The sequence below is a fragment of the Dreissena polymorpha genome, chromosome 1 (genome assembly GCF_020536995.1).
Source record: "Dreissena polymorpha isolate Duluth1 chromosome 1, UMN_Dpol_1.0, whole genome shotgun sequence".
In the NCBI taxonomy this organism is placed as follows: Eukaryota; Metazoa; Mollusca; class Bivalvia; order Myida; family Dreissenidae; genus Dreissena; species Dreissena polymorpha.
This window is the reverse complement of record NC_068355.1, coordinates 86,422,073-86,442,254: the sequence shown is the minus strand read 5'-3', so window position 1 is coordinate 86,442,254 and position 20,182 is coordinate 86,422,073. Positions and strand designations below refer to the sequence as shown.

Below are 20,182 nucleotides of genomic sequence, written 5' to 3'. Positions count from 1 at the left end.
CTAGACAATAGGCTAGCCGTAAAGCTCTGTGTACGTATAGCCTTTGCTATGGAGATTGTCAAGCCGTACGGCTTATAAATGATAGAATTGTCATTCAGTGCTGTTAATCAGTAATACGTTTGTTTAAGCTCATAAAACAAATTCTTTATCTGTTACGGCTTCCTTTCATGTAATACGGTTGCTTATTTGAATGTTTTAATTAGTTGACGTTCCTAAGTAAGGTGCAGGGTTGCCATATTGACCAGTGAATTGAGTATTGACCGGGTCGGCAGTCAATACCCGGTTAAAACCGGTCATTACTGGTCAATACTGGTCGTTTGAAAGTTGTATCATTTAAACATCACAAAGGAGCTATTTTATATTAAATCAATAATTATTCTGTTTTTGATAAACTTTTTATGTCCCCCACTATAGTAGTGGGGGACATATTGTTTTTTGCCCTGTCTGTCTGTTGGTCTGTCTGTCTGTTTGCGCCAACTTTAACATTTTGCAATAACTTTTGCTATATTGAAGATAGCAACTTCATATTTGGCATGCATGTGTATCTCATGAAGCTGCACATTTTGAGTGGTGAAAGGTCAAGGTCAAGGTCATCCTTCAAGGTCAGAGGTCAAATATATGTGGCCAAAATCGCTCATTTTATGAATACTTTTGCAATATTGAAGATAGCAACTTGATATTTGGCATGCATGTGTATCTCATGGAGCTGCACATTTTGAATAGTGAAAGGTCAAGGTCATCCTTCAAGGTCAGAGGTCAATTATATGTGGCCAAAATCGCTCATTTTATGAATACTTTTGCAATATTGAAGATAGCAACTTGATATTTGGCATGCATGTGCATCTCATGGAGCTGCTCATTTTGAGTGGTGAAAGGTCAAGGTCAAGGTCATCCTTCAAGGTCAGAGGTCAAATATATGTGGCCCAAATCGCTTATTTTATGAATACTTTTGCAATATTGAAGATAGCAACTTGATATTTGGCATGCATGTGTATCTCATGGAGCTGCACATTTTGAGTGGTGAAAGGTCAAGGTCATCCTTCACAAGGTCAAGGTCATCCTACAATGTCAAACATCATATAGGGGGACATTGTGTTTTTTTAAGTTATTTATTGTAAAAAAATATTTAAAGCTGTAAAAATTACCTCTTTAATTATTTATGGAAACGGCCTCAAATACATATTAAGGACTAAAGCAATATCTTTATCTCAGTGTATCACGTCTGTTACTAAAGTATTATTACATGTACTATTGTAGTAACAGTATTTCACTTATCTATTGATATATCTATTTGATAAGCAGATGGACAAACAGAACTCTTGTGTTTTCTAGGGTCATAAATCTGGCCCCTAAGCCTTAATTGGTAATAAAATGCATGCAGTGTTATGTCTCTGATATTGACAATGAAGCAAATCTGCCCTTAGGCTATTTCATATCACTCACACAAAAGGAGATTACTTGCTATTAATTAAATAGTTAATTCTAACTTGTCTCCTTTCTGTATGAAGAGGGTTTTTTCCCTTTCATATTTAAAGGTTCTATTGGTATTCAAATGAATAAGCAATCAAAGTTCTTGATTTTTACAACAAATAATGTTTTCCAACTGTGGGTCTACTGTAGACTCTTCTTTTCAATTATTTTTAGCTCACCTGAGCTGTGCTCATGGTGAACTTTTGTGATCGCCTTTTGTCCGTCGTCCGTTGTGCGGCGTCAACATTTGCCTTGTGAACACTCCAGAGGCCACATTTATTGCCTGATCTTCATGAAACTTTTTCTGAACATTTGTCCCATTGATACCTCCACTAAGTTCGAAACTGGGTCATGCTGGGTCAAAAACTAGGTCACAAGGTCAAAAAAAGAAAAACCTTGTGAACACTGTAGAAGTCACATTTGATGCCCAATCTTCATGTAAATTTGTCAAAATGTTTGTCTAAATGATATGTTGGTTGAGTTAAAAAATGGGTCAGGTCCGATGAAAAACATGGCCGCCAGGGGGCTGGGCAGTATTCCTTACATGGCTATAGAGAAACCTTTTGAACACTCTAGAAGTCACAATTTTTGCCAAATCATCATGAAACTTGGTCAAAACATTGGTTTCATTGATATCTCGGACGAGTTTGAAAATGGTCCAGATCGGTGAAAAAACATGGCCGCCAGGGGGGCGGGGCACTTTTCTCTATATGTATATACTGAAAACATGTGAACACTCTAGAAGTCACATTTTTGGTCCAATCTTCATGAAATTTGGTCAGAGCATGTGTTTTCTGGATATGACGGTTGAGTTCGAAAATGGTCCAGATCGGTGGAAAAAACATGGCCGCCAGGGGGTGGGGCAGTGTTCTCTTTATGTACATAGTGAAAGCATTTGAACAGTCTAGTTGTGATAAGCCATAATGTTAAAGAAAGATAACCTGTACATACTTTCTAATAGTTAACCAATAGTTAACTCCCTTGTATAAATCTGGGACTTCTTTCATAAAATGTGGTGTACATATAGACAGTAGTTTGCATGCAATTTAATAAACCTATGTCATAAAATAACTGTACATGTACTTGTGCACTGTAGAGCCTTATCTTTGATATTTACTGATAAGCCAAGTTAACCTACTGTGTTTTGGTGTATTTAGCAGACAACTGTGTATATGCTATGAAACTGTTTCCATGGCAACCTTGTTATTTGGCATTTTCTAAATTAGAGAGACTCTTTTGATTGAAATAACTTTTGTAAATTTTTCTTATTTTTTACATTTGAGTCACTGGAGTTTTCCACTCTCCATAAATTGTGTTCTTTAGATTAAGTTAGACTTATTTTATAAACAAAATTTTTGAAGCAACTTCTAGACTAATAGTAACTAATATTTATATTAGTTTTTTTGACAGATTGTGAACTTCTTTTTACATTCATTAAGGAATTTGCTGTATTTGTTTATTTTTAACGATGCATAGATTCTTTAGACTAAAGTTAGTTATTTTCATTAAAGCTGCTTTGGTTTTCACTTATAGATTAATTCTTTGAGTGTATTCAGGCGTATCTGACTGGACGCCTTTAGTTAATTGAATTTCAACCAGTAAGTGTGTTAGAAATAAGTGTTCTTTAATTAGACTCGATAAATATTTCCGTATTACATAAGTGCTCACACAGTAACATAACTTGTAACCGTCCCGAGACCGGTTCACTTGCGTAAGCGAACGAGACCGCACTACTACAGTTGTTTATAGTAAAACATTGTGAATACTTTTAGTCACATTTTTAGTTCAATCAGAATGACACTTGTTGATCTTCACACATGGTGACAATCTTTATGAGCATAATATTTTTTGCTCATGGTGAACTTTTGTGATCACCTTTTGTCAATTGTCTGTCTTCCGTTGTGCGTCATGAATATTTGCCTTGTTAACACTGTAGAGGCCACATTTATTGTTGGATCTTGGTGAAACTTTTTCAGAAGATTTGTCCCAATAATATCTTGGACGAGTTCAAAAATGGTTCCAGTCTGTTGAAAAACATTTCTGCCATGGGGCCATTTGTTGTTCATTCTTCATGAAACTTGGTTAGAACATTTGTTCTATTGATATCTTGGTCTGCAAAGAACAGGTCATTTCTTTTTTTCTCAGGTGAGCGACTTTGGGTTTCAGGCCCTCTTGTTTCTTTTAATAATTATTTCTTATCATGTTTTTCATTTTTATATCAATGGAAAATAAAAGTTTTTTTGACTATTTTGTTTAAAAAGTATTTAAAGAAATCTATGCAAGAATACATGACAAGTAAGGGTCGTGTCAAAAGGGTTCCATTTTAGGCCTTATAATCAATTTTGGGTGCCCCAACCTGTATAGGTGAGAAGACTGTGAGGACAGTGGGGCATGAAGAATAACTCATACACAGTAATTGACAGGTTCTTGTTGAATCAAGCACAGAATTATTTGAGCATTCATAATTCATTAGAATTGAACAAAAAGTTCAATCGACCAGAAAAATCCAATGGTCCAACTTTGACTTATTTGACATTTTTTGAGAGATTTGCCTACAAATTGCATGAACGGGTATACAATATCGGATATTAATAGCTTGAGACATTATTGGCAACATGTCTGTTTAATTTATTGTTATCAATATTGTTTAATTAGGCATGAAATATTAATCAAAATTGAGGGTAAAGTTCAATCGACCAGTATTGACCACTTTGGGAGTATTGACCAGGGCGATTTTAACCGGTAAAAACCGCTGGTTAAAACTGGGGGCGGTCGATTGGTGCTAACCCTGGTAAGTGTGAAAAACTGTTTTAATGAGTTGCGGCATCGATATTATGAAATTCAATGACGGCTGGCGTCAAAGGTAGTTCTCACAAAATGAGTTAAACAAATAATTTAATTATCTTTTAGACAATTGATAAATATCAATATATCAGTTCACTGAAAATGGCCGTGTCTTTAACTGTTGGGAAAAAATTATGGTGCATTAATAAGCAAAAATGAATTGTACCAGCGTTCAAATTGTGTACAGTTTTACAAACATAGTTCAAGGAAAATTGCGGCTGCTAAAAGCAGATGCCCTAAGAAAACTTTCAATGAAAATCTTAAAGTGTCGGAAATAACCCGGTACATACAGTTGTATTCATGGAGGGAAGAACTTCAAATCAGAAGTCAAGCGAAATCAGAGGTAAATAGGATAGCAATCGCATTATTGATATTCCTTTATTCTGTTAACTTAAACACATTATTTAGTAGCTGAAATAAATTATTTGCTGAGTGTGGTCATAGTCATTAAAGTCCGACTGCATTGAGAAAATGTAGACATTAGTTATGCAGATTTATTTATGAAAGTTGCTCCCCTTGAATAGTTGCCTGTTTGAAGTTTAAAAAGTATCAAATCAACATATTTTCATGAATATGAAGACATTCTTTTATTTTAATGAAACATGTTATTGATGTGTTATTATACGCCCGTCTATGACGGGACGTATTATGGTATACCCCGCGTCTGTCCGTCCGTCTGTTAATGTCGTACGCTACGTCAAATATCCTTTGACAGATTTTCTTCAAATTTTAACACAATCTTAATATTGATAAACCCTGATCCCCTTTCGTTTTTGACGGAATTCTGAATTGTCGTTCCAGAGTTATGGGACTTTGTTCGTCAAAATTTCGTGATTTCATTGAATGTCCTACTGTAGCTCAAATATCCTTCGATGGATTTTTTTCAAATTTCAACACAATCTTAATATTGATAAACCCTGATCCCCTTTCGTTTTTGACGGAATTCTGAATTGTCGTTCCAGAGTTATGGGACTTTGTTCGTCAAAATTTCGTGATTTCATTGAATGTCCTACTGTAGCTCAAATATCCTTCGATGGATTTTTTTCAAATTTCAACACAATCTTAATATTGATAAACCCTGATCCCCTTTCGTTTTTGACGGAATTCTGAATTGTCGTTCCAGAGTTATGGGACTTTGTTCGTCAAAATTTCGTGATTTCATTGAATGTCCTACTGTAGCTCAAATATCCTTCGATGGATTTTTTTTTTTTTTTTTTAGTATCCCTGAAAAATTGAACAAGGTGAGCTTTTTTCTATTCCGATTGTACACTACCACTTACCCATATACATTTCTCTTTTATTATTGGTCAAAATATCTATAACAGGTTTACTTCAACTCCATATCCTCTAAAGAAATGCATACATATACTCAAAAAAAGATATGGTATGAATGTCAAGGAGACGGCGCTCCATGCTCATGTACTTATAAAATAAACCATGTATTCAAATACAAATAAACTGAAGTAAAAAAATGATTCAAAGGGTTATTTATTACCTTACTACTTCATTGGCGAACGACGGGCGTACCATGCGCTCATGGCGCAGCTGTTTATTTTTAAATAATTTGTGTGAAGTGATATAAATGACAAATACATTTATAGATTTTTTCCTCCGTAATAGGTGTATTCCACTACGACCCAATGCCCCACGATTTGTCCGGATTTCCAATATTTTGAGGTCGGGGACATTCGTAGCTCAATCGTCGAAGGTCCTATCTCATTTGTAGCGAGTCGTGGGTTGGTAGTAAGTAATTCCTGCAACTCGTTAGCTCCTGAAAAATCGCGGCCAGATTTTAAACGTGTTTAAAATTTGGCCAGGACCTCCAAGACTGAATTTAATCGCAGTTGACTCGTAACTGCGTCGTAGTGCGTTCTTGGGCGTTATAATGGAATCGTAGGTAATTCGTGACTCAATCGGGAAATCGGTGATCACGTGATCTGTCTACGAATCTGCTACGACTTTGTCAAGACTCTCAAGAGTTCACCCCAAGTGAGTTGGGAGCCCGCGAAGATTCCCACGATTTAGATCAAGACTCTCCCGAGTGAGTTGCGAGCCCGCTAAGATTCTCGTGATTTATATCAATATCAATAGATTTTGGCGTCTAATTCATGGGTGCGTTCGGTGAGTTCCTAGCTTAGTTGTGACCGGTCTGCATCATTCATAGTACAGTCGCAGTAGATTCTTTCACATTGTAGTGAAGTCGGGACCCTATTCGCAAGACTTCAACCAAACCCCACAAGTCTTCTTTACTCAATCGTAACAGTGTCATTACTGAATCGTAGACCGTCACGAGTCTTCCCGATTCAATAAATGTGATAAATCGTAGCAAATCGTGGGCTTGTTTTCGTAGTGGAATAACCCATAAGCTATTTAGCTTTTAGTATTTTGTAGTTTTATATAAACAGGTTTTTGTCATACTTTGTTTTCCTATAATTTTGTGCGCAAAAGGATTTTCCATTTTATCCATTTTACATTGTATGCAACGGGATCTTCATTAATTGTCGTATGACAAATTATTCAATTCTTACAGTCTTTACGCTAAATATTTATGCCAAATAGCCCTTCGTGCTTATCAGATGGAATTTTGAATAGCCTGAAGACATGTTCAATAGCCCGGAGAGGTCAATTTTAATGTTATGACTTTTTTGGCCAAGAACACCAAAATAGTTATTAACAATCAGAAAATCTACTTCCATTTGTAAAAACAGACGCATGTGATTACAGTAATAAAGGGTATTCTGTTTCCTTTTGAAATGCATTTTATACTAATGCACCAGATAATTATGCTGTTTATTGTAACTTTATTATTACACATGTTCTCATTCAATGATTCCATTAATCAGTTTGACCGGTGTTAGGTTTTATTTTAAAGCAGATTGATTATTATCGTATTATTACTAGAACAATTGCCAGTGAATTTCTGAATTGTCGGCATGTGGCTTCAGAACAAAAGGCCACTGGGTGTGTTAATTGCCCAATCTACGAAATGACAATGTCTGCTTCTTTAATTTACTCCCGATGTTTTGATAAGCACGTGAAAAGTATTGTATATTTGTAAACAGGTTTTAAGTAGCAAAGAAGGTCATGTAGCAGAACGAGATTACAGAACAAACTTAAGTACTACACTTATTAATAATTAGTTGAAAAAACGTCTTCTAATACGCAAGAATAATTGATTAAAACACATGAAAATCTAACTGTAATAAGGATCAATTTGTTTTTAACCCAATGCGCGTACAATATCCCTTACAGACTCTTTTATTTTTATTGAAAATTACTTCGTCCATTGTTCATGAATTATAAATGCATTTTCGGAAAACGCTTCTTAATTTTAAATACGCTTCTAGATTGGTCATTATTTTAAAACATTACGATGTGCCCGATGCTCGAACATCCCAGAACGTGATCTACGCATGTTCAGTTTGAATAACCTCATCTCGATTGGGCGTCAATTGCATCATTACTTTAAATAGCAACATACCCGGATATTTACACGAAAGTTTAGAAAAATGGGGGCTGCATGTGGTCATGCAATTCTTTACAACATATAACGTCATTTTAGGCATTTAAAAAGCGAATTTAATCGTGCCTGTTAAAAACGCATATAAATCAGGTTATTGATATGACGCTCTAATATTTAATCAACCGGTCGGGCTATTTTATAAGCATTTAGAATCGACCGAACGGCCCAAGAATCGACTCGGGCTTCGGGCTTATAGACGAATCCGAAGACTGAATTCTTAATAATTAATAATTCTGTCCGTTCTTTGATTATCGGTCATTATGTGAACTGAGGTGAAACATGCGGTTGATTAAGTCTGATAGAGAAATATTTGTTTGCTGTTATTTTTCTTTTAACTGTTTTTGTTCATTTGTTTATTGATTCTATTTTATTATTATTTGTTTATGTATTTAATATTTCTGAAACTTCATACATAAAATGCATGATGTGAATTCAAAATGGAAAATGTGCTCACAAAATAAGTTGTGCTTTGGGAAACCTGGGCTTAAAGCAAGTGCGCAAACTGCTTTTAATTTGATATATTGTTATAATTAAATAAACTGCACAATTGCTTACATAAAATTAAGCGTGTTTCTAACATTACACAATAAATATTTAAGATTTCGTTAATTGAAATTAATTATGTAAATTACGATTAATTAAAATTATTAAATAACTAATAAGATAAAAATTGAGATAATAAGTATTTCATGAAATTGTAATTTTGATTGAATTACATTTCACCGAAGCCCGTGTTCGATAGTGCGCTTTAAAAATCATTCTGTAAGGCTAAACAAAATGCCCAGTGAGACAAACCCTAGAGCCGTACGGCTAGCCTATTGTCTAGATGTACGGGGCCATGCGGTTATGCTTCACAGATCGCCAGACAACTCACCCCAAAGCCTAATCGCACCAAGACAACTCGCCCCAAAATATGGTCTACTCGCCCCAAATTTGTTGGACAACTCGCCCCAATCGAAAGACAACTCACCCAAATCGAACGACAACGCAACAAATTATTTTGTTATATATAGAATACTCTTTGTGGGAAAAAATGTATTATATAACAATTTTGACTTTAAAAGGAATGCTGAATACACAAAACAAATAATATATGGGGAAAACAAAAAACTAGAAGTTTGTTATATTCATAATTTATAACTATTGCATACTCAAGATACTAACATTTTGTAATTAAAACAAACAAAGCATCAAGTACGGTAAATTAAATGAAATAAAAAACATTTATAAAGAGAATGGTTTCAATGCCATGTAGGAAAAATATTTTAATGATTTTAATAATTTCAAACACAATATTAATAAACAGCAAGCATTGCATAGACAAGGCTCCATATTATCAATCATAATAAAGATACAGCATTACAAACACACATGAATGTTATAATGAGCTAGCATTGAAAAGACAATTCAAAATATTATCAAACATTTAAAACATTTATAATAATTAAAAAGCATTACTAACACACAGGATGTAATGAGCCATGATTTCTAACATGTCATTCGCGTTCAAACACAAGGGTTCAAACATTTCTAATAATGAGAAACAATTACAAATGAGCATTGATTTATAACACTTCATGCAATTAAGCAATTTTCACACAATCAAATATTGAAATCTCAGGCATTTTGTCCGTAAATTCCACTGCACTTCCTAAGTACATTTGTAGGCCATTTGCAGATGATTCTCCCTTCGTAGGCTTCCCAAAGCTTGAGGATTCTTCGGTGGAGAGACGTCTCCTTCCTGCGCTGTCGCCTGCATTATTTTCCTTTGTAAAAAGTCATCAGTAAGATAAACATTTAATAAAATTCCTCCAATATGAAATATCTTTATTGCTTAAAAATCTATTTTACTATTTAATATCTGACATTTTTACCTTTGACATTTGTATGCCCCCAAAGGAGGGTATATAGTGATCGCACTGTCTATCTGTCTGTCTGTCCGTCTGTCTTTCCGTCACACTTTTGTGGTTTAGGTTTGGAAAGATTCTCATAACTGTTGCTTCAGATGTAACCTTCATATTTGGTATGCATGTGTATATGGACAAGGCCTTTTCATACGCACACAAATTTGACCCCTTTGACCTTGAACTCAGGGCCCGCGTTTAGGTTTCGAAATCTGCGTTTAGGTTTCGAAATCTGCGTTAAGGTTTCGAAAAAAGCATTTTTTTGGGACATATGTATTGCGATGGAGACAGCTCTTGTTTCCTTAGGCCTAGGATCATGAAACTTCATAGGTACATTGATCATGACTGGCAGATGACCCCTATTGATTTTCAGGTCACAAGGTCAAAGGTGCTGCCACTACAACTGACAGCCCATATGGGGGGCATGCATGTTTTACAAACAGCCCTTGTTAAAAGCAATCTGATATGTAAACAATTAATTAATTACAAAGTTTTACTATATGAACTGAAAAAATAACAGCATACAACTACATTTCCGTTACAATAATTAAGAATATAATACATCAAACTTAACAAATCTTTCATTAGCAAAATATTTCAAGATAAAATATATATGAAACAAAATTGGGGCGAGTTGTCTTTTGGTTGGGGCAAGTTGTCCAATATATTTGGGGCGAGTTGACTATTTTTTGGGGGCGAGTTGTCTTGGTGCGAGTTGGCTTTGGGGCGAGTTGTCTGGCGCCCATGCTTCACACAACATGAAATTTTGTCACTGATTTCAGATGTATTCAAGGATTTATTCTTATACATTAAGATATCGACACAAACTGCAAGAAAAACTCTCGTTTATGCACTAAATATTTTTGCAAATATATTTCAATAACTTGAGATTTTTGCAAAAATAACGTTCTTAATGGTGTGTTTACATTCTGTCCAGCCCGTGTGTATGCGCTTTAAAACCCTGTTGATTCTGCACCCTTATATATATATGGTAGGTTCTTGTGGAGTAGTGGGTTCTTTTTGAGTTGTGGTTATAGAGATGGTGTGAAATAATGTGATTGATTGTTCCCACATGATGCAGTCGTTATGGAAAAACATTTTGACACACTCGCCATCCATCCCTTTTGCTGATCAAAAATGCGACAAAAGAGGTCAATATTCTAATTAATTAGAACTCAATACTTTGTTATCAAATATTTCCTCTTATATATTGTCCATATAGTGTTCCTTAGTATCACAAACTCATTTATTTATGACTATTTTCCATACTACATCATCTGTTAACATTATGATCACAAGAAATTAACCTCCCCTGCAATGTCAGTTTTAAAGGGGCCGTCCAACAGATTTTGGCATGTATTGAAGCTGGTCATTAAATGCTTTAAATACTTTATATTGATAAATTTAAACATTTGAACTATAAATCTCCAATAAAAAAAAACAAGAAAACAATTTAAAAAAAAGGAAAAAAAGTAACCCTCAACAGGGCTCGAAACACTGACCCCTGGATTCCTGGAGTTCTGGAGTAAAAAGCCTCCCGCTAGACCACTCGACCATCCACGCTAATATACAGAGCGGATGTATTGTTTAGCTATATAAGCACTCCTCATAGTTTCCCAAAATATCGAATCGAGTCCAGTGTTTTTTTAGCTCACCTGATTGCTCAGGTGAGCTTTTGTGACCGGTCTTTGTCAGTCTTCCGTCCGTCCGTCCGTCGTCCACATTTGGTTTGTAAACACTCTAGAGGCCACATTTCATGTCGTATCTTCATGAATCTTGGTCATGTAACTTTGTCAAAATGTTTTTCTAAATGATATCTTGGTCGAGTTCAAAAGTGGTTCCGGTCCGTTGAATAACATGGCCGCCAGTTGGCGGGGCAGTATTCTTGACATGTCTTGACATGGCTATAGAGAAACCTTGTAAACACTCTAGAAGTCACAATTTTTGCCCAATCATCATGAAAGTTGGTCCAGATCAGTGAAAAAAACATGGCTGCCAGTAGGAGGGGCATTTGGTCAGAACATTTGTTTCCTTGATATGAGAGTTGAGTTCGAAAATGGTTCCAGTCAGTTAAAAAACATGGCTGCCGGGGGGCAGTTTTCCTTATTTTGCTATAGAAAAACCTTGTAAACACTCTAGAAGTCACAATTTTTGCCCAATCATCATGAAATTGGTCAAAACATTGGTTTTATTGATATCTCGGACTAGTTCGAAAATGGTCCAGATAGGTGAAAAAACATGGCCGCCAGTGGGCGGTGCATTTTTCTCTATATGTATATATTGATAACATGTGAACACTCTAAAAGTCACATTTTTGGCCCAATTTTCATTAAATTTGGTCAGAACATTTTTTCCTTTTTATAAGAGTTAAGTTTGAAAATGGTTCCGGTCTGTTGAATAACATGGCTGCTTGGGGGGGCAGTTTTCCTTATTTGGCTATATAGAAACCTTATAAACAGTCTAGAAGTCACAATTTTTGCCAAATCATCATGAAAGTTGGTCAAAACATTGGTTTTATTGATATCTTGGATGAGTTCGAAAATGGTCCAGATCGGTGAAAAAACATGGCCGCCAGTGGGCGGGGCATTTTTCTCTACATGTATATAGTGAAACATGTGAACACTCTAGAAGTCACATTTATGGCCCAATTTTCATGAAATTTGGTCAGAACATTTGTTACTTTGATATGAGAGTTGAGTTCGAAAATGGTTCCGGTCAGTTGAATAACATGGCTGCCGGGGGGGGGGGGGCAGTTTTCTTATATTTATATAGTAAAAAAAGCTTGTGAACACTCTAGAAATCACATTTTTTTCCCATTTTTTCCCAATCATCATGAAACTTGGTACAAAGATTGGTTTAATATATATAACATAATTAATGCCATAATTATTGCCCTTAGATTGTCTAAATTTTCATTATATTATACAAAATCCTTGTAAACACTCTAGAGGTCACAATTTTGTTTCAGATTTTATGAATCTTGGTCATAATATTTATTTTTGTAAGCAAAGTTTGATGTTTAATGGTAAGGGGGGGTCAACTCAAAATATAGGTCACCAGGTCAAATCTTACAAAAACAAAAACACTCCATATGCCAGAGTTTTGGTTCAATAATGATGAAACTTGACCAGGATGTTTGTCTGGACAATATCTAGGTCAAGTTTGACGTTAGGTAAAGATTGAATGAACCGACTCCTCTCACGTGAGCGAACTAGGGCCATCTTGGCCCTCTTGTTTTCATTCAAAATCGGTCCGGTAACCGGACCCATTCCCAATGGAAAAAAGTATATATTTTTCCCAAATGGGAGCTTAAAATTCCCAATGGAAGGTTTAAAAAAAAAAAAAAAAAAAAAAATTTTTTTTTTTTTTTTTGTAGATCTCAATATTTTGTTCATCTATCATCCATATGAGATAAACCTTAGTAAATATAATACTGAACACACTTGTATCCTCAATTTTTAAGCATTTGTTAGCAAAACAACAACAACACTAATTTCCCAATTTTAGTAAAAATGCCGCAAATTTTCCCAGTCCAAAGGGACCCGGCCCCATTCCCAAAATGGTAAAAAAAAACACTGGCGCCGATACGACGCTTTATCTGTTGGACGGCCCCTTTAAGGCTTTTTATAGTATGCAAATCTTGAAATTGGAATAGCAAATCTGAATCCATGGCTAAACAAGAACCTATTTTAAAGATGGAGGTTTGACACTTTCAACACAATCTATTATTTATTATTACCGTATTACAGACAATAAACAGTTGAAAAAAAGCCACAAAATATAAAGACCAAAATGTTAATAATTATGTTTATAATGATTCATAGTCATATATTTATAAAATATTTGTTATGTAACATCTTTATGAAAATTACCCACCAATCAACAAGCATATACATGTAGATACTTATCAGAAGACAGAAGCGGTTCAGTTTTTTTGTTCTGGCGGGTGTATTTGTTGTTCTTCAATTGACATGACGCTGCCTGTCAATCAAGTTCTTATCGAAGAACTGATCTACCAATCAGCGATCGATTAATCGGGCGCGTTAGTTAGCAACGAACTGTCCGCCATTTTCTAGACAAGCTATGTATAGGTTCACTTTTACTATAGCGAGTTTCTTTTGTTTTCCTCTTAAAAAAAGTAGATTAAAAATGGTTAAACGGTGTCAATGGGGACTATGTAACTCGGACAATCGATATCCTAAAAGATTAGTTGGTGACATTTAATTTATATCGTTTCCAAAGCCGAAAAGAGATCTTGAGAAGTGTAAGAAATGTATAAATGCATGCGGTCGTCACCACGAACAGCTGAACGTCAACACTGTCAATATGTTATCGATCTGATTATCACATAATATTTCAAAAACGGTGTGAATAGGTTTTATGTAACTCTGACGTTCGGTATCCATAAGTTAGATTAATTAAAAATATACCATTTCAAACGTGGAAATGCGGTCTTGACAAGAGCAAGTGGAAGCTTCAAAGTGTAGAATTACTGAGATCACCCTTATGGAGCATTTATTTATTTAAAAAACTGGAAATGTTATGTTAGAAATAACTACGCATTATTAAGTATGAATTATATCACGTGTGCTTGTAGAATAATAGAGAAGATTGGTACCAACTTTAAGTAACTTTACGAAATCCCCGTTATAAATTGAGTTTTGTGACGGTTTGCTACCTGCTGAGCCACGTGATTAAGTGGGCGGAGCGATCATAGATAAGGCGTCATGTCAATTATGCCAACATGACAGAATGATATGGCAGAAATAAGCCATCAAAGAATCCAGATATTATACTAGTACCGTAATAACTCTAATTTTTCAGATACTCTAAATTTTTGACACCCTGGTTTTAAGCCAAAATTTTAGTGATTCTTAGTTTTCATCCATAATTAACGAATCTAAATTTTTGAAAGTTTATTTTTTAATTCTATTTTTCCAGAATTCTGCACTGTTTTACTTACATTTTGTATCTGATCACCTGCCAATTTTGAGTTTTTACAACCGGATTCAATCCTGATAGCCGAATGCCCGTAGGCAATGGACCATTACATTTGCGTTATGAGGTAAATAAGTACAGTATGTTTACTGGTAATAAACAATGGTTTCACCCAACAGTTTATAGTGAAACACATATAAAAGTAATTTAGACTGTACCGTGTGGTATTTTACAAGCACGTGCTATTATTCATTGAAACAATCGATGTTTTACACATTTCATAACCATCCAATTGTAAATGCAATACTTTACATTTTTAAACACTTGTTTTTCTTTTTCTTAAAGTTTTGGACAGTTGAAGTTTCTGTATTTTTTAAATATTTTTTTATCTATTTTTTGTGACACATTTAAAAAATTGTATTTGTGTCAGAAAACTAAGAGTAACTACTGTTTGTCAATTATGCATAATCCTTAAAACTTGGCATTCAAAATACATATGTCTGTACAGGATAAATAATAACAGTTTGGAAGATGAGGTTCCGGAAAGAAACCAATTTATATTTGTATGCAATTGCAAATTATTTTCAGCTACAACAGGGTCTTCCCCAGGCCATTTAAGCACCCCTTGCCGGGGCGCTTGAATTTCGAAATCAGAGTCCCCGGGGCGCTTGAAATTTTCCGATCAGTGTATTCTTCAGTAAAAGAAAGTGGAGATTGTCCAAAAAAATCAAGGTTTCCCTAGCAGTGTATCAATATTCCCTGTTTTAAAAAAGCACTCGGTACCTACTTTCACAAGTAATCGCCATAAACACCACATGGGGTAATGGATAATCCACTGATAAGAGAATAGCATGACGCGCGTATCGATTATTCTAGCCACATTACACGGTCATTAAATGCTGACAATGATGTATCTGGTAACTTTCCAGTCGTCAAACTGTGAAGTTCATCGTCCAATCGGTTACGCGAATGCTTATGAGGGCGGGGTTAATTATCGACCATTATTTTTGATTGACGTCGGGCAAGAAGGAAGAGTTTATCGCAGCTTGATTAGCAAGAAGTTGTACCATTTGAGTAATATAAAACCGGTAATTAGTACAGTACAGAACATTAAAGACGGTTTCGGGCATCATCATCACACCTTTTTACTGTAAACAAGTGTTACCTATGACTCATAATTAATACGAGAAATTAATTGCAAGTGGTAAACAATTAATTATTTTAGCGAGTAAGTTGTGCAAATGACTCCCAGTTACAATTATGTGATAACAATTAATTTAATTCCAGTACATGTATATTTCAACATGTCCATTTATAGAACTGATTCACCTCGTTTTCTGACATTTATTCGACACGTAATGCGCTTTAACAAATTTTCGTTGAATTAATTACGCACACTTGTAAATGTTTCGTCCGAAAATCGATAGTTAGAAGACTGATGATGGCAACCGGCCGTGATCCTCGTGGATAACGTGAATTTCACGCATAATTCCGTCAAAACATTTATTCGACTCGTAATGTGTGTAAACAAATTAACGTTGAATTTATAACGCAACGGTTAATATTTGTTGAAATCTCAAATGGGAATAATTAAATTTGTAATCCGAAACCCATTACCGTAAGTCGATGTTAACGCGTTTTTAATCCGAAACACACTTCCGAATGTAAATGTTACCGCAACGTTAAATATTTTTGCTTCAAATTAGCAGTGCAAATTTATTTTGTGTCGAATCTTTTTCTCAATTAAAAAGAGCGCGAAAATTATGCAGCATGTACAACGTCGCGTCTTTTGCATACAAATGGCGTGTATTGAGCGTTTTAACAAGCACACAACAGGTCAGGGGATTGACGCAATTCAGAGGCAATATTTCATCAAATCTATAAATAGTCACTTAAAAAATGGCAAGGTTTGTGTTAAAGAAATAACTGAAAGCCTTTATCGTAAATATTTACCAGAAAGAGATTGATAAAAACGTAATAAACGGGATTATCGGGTAATAAATAGAAACTTGAAAAATAGTAAGTATACAGTCGGGTTGAAACGGATGTATTGGGGAATCGGTCGAGTCGGGATTTTACTATCTGTGTGGAAAAGTTTTAAAACAATTAAACAATATAAAAAAAAATATTTTTAAATGACTGGGGGATTTTTTTGAAGAGTCATAGCGCACCAAATGACGTCTTTTGACGCTGTTTTTTTTTTTTTAGTTATAACGCACCACAGAACGTGAATTGACACGTTAAATTAAAAAAAATCAATGTAGGGAGGGGACACCCCTCCCGAACCCACCCCCGGGGCGCCTGAACAAATTCCTGGGGAAGGCACTGTACAAGTATAGTCAAAAACTCATTCATGAACAAATGACACTTAGTCTGGTATTTCTGACAGTCATCTCTCTCACTCTAAGGTTTAATAATACATGTACATGTATCTGAACCCCAAAAGCATGGCTTCTTGTTATTGGTGCATCGTTCCTTTTAAATCTTTATTAAATTTCGTGAACACTACCTGTTAAGAAAGAGTCTCAGGTGAGCGTCATATCATGGCTTTTTCCCTGCTGGTCTTCTTTTCTCTGTAATTGTTTGTCTATTGTTTGTCCGTTTAATATCTGGCTATAAACATGTCATAATTAATGTATGTAAACCATATGTAAATACTTAGTAAGTTACATTTATCTGTATATAAATAACACTTGACTACTGTATGTTTTGTATAACAATTACTTATTATAAAAAAAGATTCACTAGTCTACAATGTACATGCAGTCGTTTATATATTGCATAATTGTGTAATATAAAAAATACAATAATTCAGCCTCTCTCTGCAAAAATGGGGTTTAATGCTTGCATGTAAAATGTTGTCCCAGATATTGTTCCACTTTTATTTTCTTTCTCTTTTAAAGGAAGTCTCTTCTTATTGAAAATCCATTTTAGGCGGAAAGTGTCGTCCCTCATTAGCCTGTGCCGAGTGCACAGACCACGCTTAACTCACATGCATAAAGACCAGTTCTCTCAGGACCCGGCTCATATAAGTGAATTTAATAGTTAAGTTTGGTGTTTACCAATGTACCAATGAGGCAAGTTACATGTATGTTCCAGGTACACAGCGACCTGTGAGAAGGACGTTGTTGTCAAGCATGTCAGCGTTGGGACAGGGCTGTATCTGGCAGTGGGAGGGTGACCAGCCCGGCACCTGGAACGACTTTGATGTGGAGCAGTCGGAGTACATCGAAACCTGCTTTCGAACAAACTCCAGATCACAAGTTGACTTTCAAAAGAAATTCCGGTTGCCATACATAATAGATTTGGCGGCACAGACTCAGACTAGGACTCACACAGGACGTGTACGGACGATCAGACGCTGGTTCCTTACCTCTCAGTATCCCACTGAGGTGCAACAGTTGAGTTCCGGAGTAAAGACTCGCAGTATGTCACCCCGACCTGGGCATTCTGCCAGCAAACAGTTTAAATCTACAGCAACAGCAACCCTTACTGGTGCCAGTAACTCCACGACTTTCATGACTTCCACGGCTCCTTCAACACACCTCAACACACATCATGTCTACAGCAGAACACATAACTCTGTCCCTGTTAGTTACACCAATGGTATTGGGAGCTCTGCATCCCTGGGTGTGTCTAGTACGTCAGGCACTCTCCCTCAAGTAAACAGTTCTGTACAGATTGCTCTCCCTCAAGTAAACAGTTCCGTACAGAGTGCTCTCCCTCAAGTAAACAGTTCTGTACAAAGTGTTTTGCCTGGTCCATTGACTAGGAGTAGAGTGTTCATGCACAGTCAAACTTTTGGGGCCGGGGCTGGAGCCTTTAACTCAGTTGGTGGTCCCCATCTCCAGACAGGAAGTTCTCAACTCCAGCACATCGGAGGTCCACACTCCTACCAGCACCCCAGTCTGTCGTCTACTGGTCCTGCAGGTGCACCATTCCAGTTGGGGTCAGCGGGGTCCAGCTTTTCTGGCCTGTTTGGAGGAGCGATGCCAACGTTCATGACCAGGTATTCAGCTGAACTGTTCACTTGATTCTATGTATCGTGCTTGTTCATGGTCATAATGTTATATTAAAAAATGTGTTTTTAAAATAGATTGCATAATGAAGTTTTTTTTGACAACCTCTCCTCTTTAAACCCTTTACACAGGAATGATCATTGGGTGAATCTTTTTCAAATTTGTTCAAATTGATTGGTCCATAAAATATGTGGGTCATCAGGGGTAAAAATAAATTAAAAAATATATAAATAAAAAAATTCTAAAAGCACAAGGGTAAGGGCTTTAATATAAGGCATGTAACATCGTCTAATGGTCCTAGGCGTGTAACATCGTCTAATGGTCCTAGGTGTGTAACATCGTCTAATGGTCCTCTTCTCTTATATTAGGCATGTAACATCGTCTAATGGTCCTCTTCTCTTATATTAGGCGTGTAACATCATCTAATGGTCCTCTTCTCTTTTTGTTTAAATCATGCCACTGGGGTCAAAACTGGCCAGGCATCAGCAGTCATGTGATTTGTATAGACTAATGTAGCAAAACAACTAAAAAATCTCTTTAACAAGAAGAACAAGAGGTGTAATATTTGGCTTCTGAAATTGTGTGTTAGTCTTCTACCAAGGTTATTCAAATTATGCCTCTAGTTTTCAAACTGGCCCCACCCTTGAGCTTGGGCTGATTGATAGAGTATATCATCACTGTTCAAGAGTGTAAATAAACATAATTGTCAACATCTAGTAGCATGGACTGCATTCAGGTGATTTATATGTTATATTAAAATTGCTGATTTTAGGATATACAAATTTACAATCCTCAGGGCTTTTTATGCCCCCTTTCGAAGAAAAGGGGGTATTGACTTTTCGCACTGTCCGTCAGTCTGTCACACTTTTTGTGTCCGCTCTCTAATTATCACCACGCTTTTTAAAAGCTTGGAGATATTGTGGTGATCTCCGCCGTCCGTCCGTCCAGGCCACTACATGTGTATCTCCTTCTACACTATAAGCACTAGAACTTACACACATGGTAGCTATGAGCATATGTGCGACCCTGCACTATTTGAAATTTTGATCTGACCCCTGGGTCAAAAGTTATTGGGGGTTGGGGTGGGGCCAGGTCAGAGATTTTCACTCATTTTTTTATGTTATTTTGTTATTTTACATTAACTAATTCATTTCTACACCGATTTACTTCAAATTGATACTGAACATCTCTTTTGACAATACGGTCAATCTCAACTATGCATGGCCCCATTACCAACCCTGGGGCGCCCCGCCCATATAGACCACGCCCACCCAAAATTGCCTTTTATTATAACTTCTTCATTTCTACACCGATTTACTTCAAATTGATACTGAACATCTCTTATGACAATAGGGTCAATCTCAGCTATGCATGGCCCCATTACCAACCCTGGGGCGCCCTCGCCCACATAGACCACGCCCACCCAAAATTGCCTTTTATTATAACTTTTTCATTTCTACACCGATTTACTTCAAATTGATACT

The 20,182-nt window shown here is 36.0% G+C and overlaps 1 protein-coding gene across 1 annotated transcript in view; it reads left to right on the top strand.

Annotated features, from left to right (window-relative positions):
• LOC127838918 (E3 ubiquitin-protein ligase DTX4-like) overlaps positions 1-20,182 on the top strand; it is a 60,608-nt gene that overhangs the window by 8,267 nt on the left and 32,159 nt on the right. The window contains exon 2 of the mRNA XM_052367063.1: positions 17,779-18,688. Coding sequence (XP_052223023.1) covers positions 17,817-18,688 — 872 coding nt within the window. The 5' untranslated portion in view covers positions 17,779-17,816. The remainder of the gene's footprint in view (positions 1-17,778; positions 18,689-20,182) is intronic.